At 38.3% G+C, this 6396-nt stretch overlaps 1 protein-coding gene across 1 annotated transcript; it reads right to left on the minus strand.

The window, feature by feature from the left end:
* Positions 1-733: 733 nt before the first annotated feature.
* On the minus strand, positions 734-3196 carry LOC6733142 (BTB/POZ domain-containing adapter for CUL3-mediated RhoA degradation protein 3). Its single transcript, XM_002080183.4, has 2 exons — positions 2799-3196; positions 734-2749 (listed from the first exon to the last, which is right to left on the minus strand). The coding sequence occupies exons 1-2, from the start codon at positions 2977-2979 to the stop codon at positions 2025-2027; spliced, it is 906 nt and encodes a 301-aa protein (XP_002080219.1). The 5' UTR covers positions 2980-3196; the 3' UTR covers positions 734-2024.
* Positions 3197-6396: the final 3200 nt, after the last annotated feature.

Consider the following 6396-nt stretch of genomic DNA (forward strand, 5'->3'; position numbering starts at 1 on the left):
GTCTTCATTTAAATTTTATTCACTCTTATTGATTTTTCACTTATGTTACGTTTGAAGTTTATAACTCTCCTCTCTTGAAAACACGTTAAGATTTATTTCTTTTGTTATTTTCCGTTGAGCTTAGATAGAGTTTATTTAGATATATATTTTCTTTGAGTGTATATAGTTTTGTTTTATATGCACTTATTTAATAGTTCGTATTAAAGATTTTTTTTTTTTAACTGATTGATTTGAGTTTACTTCCTTATGTTTTGTTTCACTTAGATTTTAATTTTTCACTTATTTGGTAATTCCTTAATATATTTAGTTTTAGGTTCTTTTTTTTTTATTTTTTATTTTCCAGCAATTCACTTGTTCGGAGTAACCAAAAAAAATTTCTGGATTTATAGCTCCGGTAAATGTTGGAAGTTCACTGTTGTTTAAACAGATGTGTGTCACTGTTCTTTTAAGTGTATGCGTATTAATGGTCAACACTTCACTTTCACAGTAACACTACGTAAGTTCTTTGGCGGATAACACAGATTACAGGAATTAAAAATTTTATATTTTCGCATCAAGCAATCTTTGAGTTATCCTACCGACTGCGCCAGTTAAAAAGTTTTTTAATTGAGCCGAACAAATGATCCGTATTTAACTAAGATCAACGCTGAAAGTTAAATTGTTTTTATTTGTCGAACAAATGATCCGTATTTAAACTAGGATCAACTCCGAAATAAATTAAACACTGAATAAATTCGGTTGTGGTTTTTATTAAATATCGGTTTAAGACTTATTGAACTTTACAGTATAACTTTCAACTTAAGACTAATTTCAAATGTGAGTGAGATTGAGAAGGGGTTACAGACATAAAGAATAGAAAATAGCTTTAAACGGTAAAATCATGTGATGTTCTTGGATGTTTACGTTAAGAAGAGCTTTAGAGAGAGCAGACGAAACTCAATTAACTGAGCGTGATGAGTTGGCGTGAATACGTCACTATATATATATCCTATTTTATTCTACGAGTAAGTTGAAAAAATATAATATAAATATTAGTAAGATCTTACTATTTGTTAAAAACGGAATAATTGGTTGGTTTACGATATTACATATTATTTGATAGTCTATTGCAGTCAGAAAATAATACTCTAAGGGTCATGCAACTCATAGCTAGGTCTATAATGATTTTAGATTATGGGTATGTAGTTTTCAATGAATGTGCTTGAAGCAGAGAAGTTCAGCCGACTAACCAAGTCGGGACTATCAACTTTACTATGAATGAACTTTCAAATAAAGACTGTTCCAAGCATCGTTCTACGGTTAGGTAGGGAAGGTAAATAATGGTCCAAAATAACACCAAGATGATCAACCCGTGTGTTTATGTATAAAAATTCTGCCAAAATGCCAAGAAATGTCTATTCTGTATGGAGATAAGGATATATATATATATTTATATATATGACTACAAGCTAAAAATTGAAATTGAGTTAATTACATCAGTTGAACAAATTTTAGTGCATACCTTTGGTGTTGTTGCTCTTCTTATTGTTCTTCAAATAGTGATGAACCTAAAATCATCGATTGTTTAATATAAACATCGATGTTTTGGAAAATTTAAAAAACATCGTTTTTAAAACGTGATATTTAGTTTTGACCTGTAGAGGTTTTATTGATAACATTAAAGCAGTAGTCAAAATTTGATATTAAAGGAGACTTTTCGGACAGAATAGCGCTTATGCAATCCATTGTTAGGTGTACAGTGTAAAGATAATGTAATTTCTAGTTAATATGCTCGGGACTATCAACTTTACCACTGGTCAAAGGATCGTTCTACGGTTGGCTAGGGAAGATAAGCTTATTAACTGTTAATACCATGGATACCATTTCTTCTTAACAGGATAATCCAAAAAACAATTTCATTTTAACTACACCTATAACTGACCAAACCGCAGAAATATTACGTTTTATTAAGAAAAGAAAACATATATATATTTTTTAATCGTTTATAAAAACAATGTCAATCATATGTAATAAATTTTTGTAAATCAGGACGGATTATTACGCTTGTTAGATCGTAATCGCGCTAGTCCAGTGCGTTCTTCTTCCTCATCGCTTGTATACTGATTAATGCTGGTTCCACTAGCACTTCCTACTCGTGCCGAAGACGTTGCCTGCATGAGCTCTTGGTCTGGTGCATTGCGGTTTTCATAAAGCAAGACTTGTAGCGTTTCTTCGTAAATACGAGCTTCCGGAAATTCCACTTTAGTATGCTTTCTGTCAGTCGCATAAACTATTGAAGTGCAACAGACTTCAGCTACTTTTTTTCCATGTCCGTAAAATGACCAGCAGCAGATTTCACTGGGTCCAATTACATCTTTAATGAACAAAATTCGTTCATTAAAGCGCAACGAAAGCTTATCAAATAGTTCAATATTTTTTAATAAGTTGTCGTCTGATGTACTTGTGTACGAATACTTGTTATTCTGGCGCTGAACCACAAGAATAACAGCCGGCTTTAAAGAAACGCTTAATAAAAGCTGCTCTTCCTTTTGTGAAGTTATAAGTGGAATGCGGCAAATTGGCTTTGGCTCCTGATGCGCATATAGTGCCCGTTCACAAGAAATAGCTAACTCGGTAATGCAGTAGTATTTGGCTTCGGCAAGCAATTCTGCAATTTCCTTGTTAGTTTCGGGTAACGGGACAGTGCCATCTCTTAAAAAATTAAGAATGATGCCAAAATGATTTCCACAGCGATCAATTAAAATCCATCCTAGAATTTTGTTTATTAATATTTTTCCGTAAAAGAACATACAACAAACCTTCCGAATCAGTCAGTACTTCCATTCTACCACTAAACATTGCGCTCAGCATTGTGTCATTATTTTTTGTCAGTGTTCCAATTGTGGTATAGTATAAATGACCACCAACATTTAGTTTTAAATATTGGGAGGAATGACCTTTTAATAAACTTTTGTGATCACTTGACATTGATTCCGACATTTATACTTTTTGTTCTCTAGCTTTCGGGGTTCAGCTACTGCATTCACATGACTTGCTTAGTCGGTCATAATTCTCATGCTTTAATGATTAACAAGTTAGAATTGTATTTTGCCTTCAATTTAGTGTACTAAAGGTGCTTAATGTATGTATTTATTGTTATGGTTAGCTGAAAAGTTTGAGAAAATATCGATATAGAAACCAACCATCGATTTCAATTAATAATTTAAGGGACTGTGCGGACAAGAGTGCGCCTGTACCAGATAGTACACCAAATACCAACGTGATTTTTAATATGCATACCGGCCACAGTTTTGCAGAAAATTAGAAAAATCATAACAGTGCCAAATTTTGGCGCTATTTTTTTTTTAGGTGTAATCAAATTTTGAGAAGTTGCATATTGAAGTAATTTTGAATGAATGACAATAAGAATAGCTATTCATTTTATGTTGATACCTGAGATTTTAAGATATGATGCTAAAAGTAAGATCACATTTCAGCCCATCTGATAAAGTTAAGCTCAATTTTATTAAAATAAGTATGTGGTATGTATTTATGACCATCCCATGTTCAATATTTTTGCCATTATATACAATGCATATACATAGGTGAAAGTATTTACGACTACTTTGACTTATGCATGTTTGAATAATACTTTTAAGCGTAATTTGCAGTACGTACAGAATGAACCCTTCTTAACGAATGAAATGACTTATATGATTTCTAGCCTTTTTTACTTGTAAAGTATAAGCAATGGTAAAACCGCAAAATCGCGAATGACCGACTGAGGGGATCTGTTGTGTACTGTACGGCTCGATTCGCCCAGACAAGATAAATTTAAAACAGTATAGAACAAGCAAAATTGAACTAATATCCCTTTAGACCTTGTCGTTTTGCGTCTCGACTCGACAACTCGATCCTTGCGCCCTTCTCCAGATTCCATCTTCTGCTGCCGTCTGCTCCTCTCCACCAGCTCGGTATATGAACTTTTGTGGAAAATCCTCGAGTATCTAGTATTTTTGTTCCCTATCGATCGAACGCCGCTATCGCTGCGCTCCCATTCCGATTTTCTTAGAGAGAGAGAGAGAGAGAGATGGGTTCGGCCGGCATCCAAAGGCCGAGATGGTTTTCTTCCATTTCTGTTTTTTTGGTTGGCCATCGAAAAGTGAAAAAATTCAAATTATCATCGTGGCGCTGGAATCGGAAGGAAGGGTAAGCGAGTGCCGGGGGAAATTCAGGTTAGATATTTCTACAACATAATTTAAAAATAATGTAGGCGCAGTGCCGGAATATTAACCCCGAGATCAACTGGGTCTCGGAAGTGAACAAAGTCGAAGTCGTTTGGAGAGAAGCACTGGATCACCAGCCGTGGATAGAAGGGCGGCGGCTATTAGGGGGGTGACACCAGGGGAATTGACCTTGATGCCCGAAAAAGTGAAAATCCTAAATTTGAAATGAAATTACGGAAAACTGGCATGCATTTGTGAGGGTCGCCGGTGGATTGTTTTTTTAAGAAAACGTTAAGGTTCGAAAGAAAAAGCGATCGAACCGCCGGTCTCCAAAGTTTGCCAAGAAATTCGCGACCTACCGCAATTTTTGGCTCGATGCAACGTAGAGAGTTCGCATATTTTTTTTTTTTTAAGAATATCGTGGATGCGTCGACGTAAATCTTAAGCCCAAGTAGCGACCGCGAAAGGATTCCCGTAACAAGGCAGCAAGCTCGGTCCGGAATAATGAAGTAATTTAAGTTAGTGACAATTTCTTAGTGTTTTTTTTTTTGGAGTTATATGTGTAAGTGTAAATGAAAGCGTGACGCCGCATTTTATTTAGGGGTCGGCCAAGAAAGGGAGTGTAGTGCAGCCCAAAATTGAAGGGCATTTAAGAAGAAAAATGGAATAAGCGAGAAGAGTAAAGAAAAATCGGAAGTGGCGTAGCAATGTCTCCCCCAAATTTTGCTTTTTTTATCGTAAACCTTTTGTTTGTATAAGCCTTGAATTCCACAGGAAGATCACCCGGAAGCGCTTTCGTCGGAGGATTTTTGGCTCGATGCAACGTAGAGAGTTCGCATATGCTTAAGAGAATTTAAGAGCAGTGTGATATTCCCGGTTCCCGGTCGCGTTCTAAGTTTCCAAACGGTTCGGGAAGGGAAGGGAACACGGCGATCGAACCAGGAGTCTGGCCCAAAGCAAACTCGCGGCTTTTGCTGGTGTTTTTTTTTTGAGTTATTATTTTTTATTCGAGTAAATTAGACATTTAAGATTAAGAATTATTAATTAACAATGTAACAGTAACAGTAAGGAGGGCAAATCCAGAACCCCCCGCGTTATGGTCGTGAAACATTGCTTCGCGAGGACGATCAAGATTTGCTCACTCGTGGACCGTCCTGCCTCTCTCAGCTCTTCTGAGCTCAGTAGTTATCGCTGCGGCGAAGCTGTTGACCGCCTGCTATTCCACCTCCCCCTGCAGCATGAATGGGACTAGATTATCCGCATTTAGTCTGCTGCTAAGTACGTTTTCCAGACAGCTCCTTTACCTTCCATATTTATCGCTCCGTCCACTTCCGCACCATGGGCAATCATCTGCCTCCTCATGACCAAAGCGCTTCAGATAGCTGCGAAAGCAACCGTGCCCGCTGATCAGCTGCGTTAGGTGGAACGTTATTTCGCCATGCTTCCGCTCTATCCACGGCTTGATATTTGGAATCAACTACTGCGTCCAGTGACCTTTTAGCTGCCTTGCTTCTGCTTCTACCGTGGGTTTGCTTCAAGACCACTTTGTTTTCCTGCGCTTACAGGTCTAGAGGCGGTATGCCTGCGATCACCAATGCCGCCTTGTTGGACACTGTTCTGAAGGCGCAGCAGATACCAGTTTTTTTTTTTTTTTTATTATTCGACTTTCGGTAGGCAAATTAAAATCTTCTTAAGATACCACCTAGCGTCCGTAGGTGGCATGCACGATTCATAAGCCCTATTGGAATTATGGCTACGTACGAAATCAAAAACCTCCGCGTGCTCTTCAGTCATTGCTCGCTCACCGGGACTGCCAGTCAAGGTATGACTTCGATGAGCAGGATGTGCGGCCAGGTCGCACTCCCTCCCTTCAGTGTAGTCCATGACGGCTCCTCCTTCCACCCTTTAGTCGCCTTTTACGACGAGCTGGGAACGCTGATGTAGAATTCTTCGCCCGCCGTCTCCCAGGACGCCTGTTTGGACTTAGACACCCACTCTGTTGGCCATCTCGTCTGATCGGACACGCTTCATCATATTAATGATAAGGCTGTGTCCCAGCTCCCATGCCCCGCTGTTCGCCACCATAGCCGCGAACAAGCCACTAGGGCTGAACGGGGTACCTGACAGCGTCTTTAGCTCCTCCCTCTCCTCCGTGAAGCTGGTTTAGCACATGTTCTGCTGTTTCTTCACC

Source organism: Drosophila simulans, chromosome 2R (genome assembly GCF_016746395.2).
Source record: "Drosophila simulans strain w501 chromosome 2R, Prin_Dsim_3.1, whole genome shotgun sequence".
Classification (NCBI taxonomy): Eukaryota; Metazoa; Arthropoda; class Insecta; order Diptera; family Drosophilidae; genus Drosophila; species Drosophila simulans.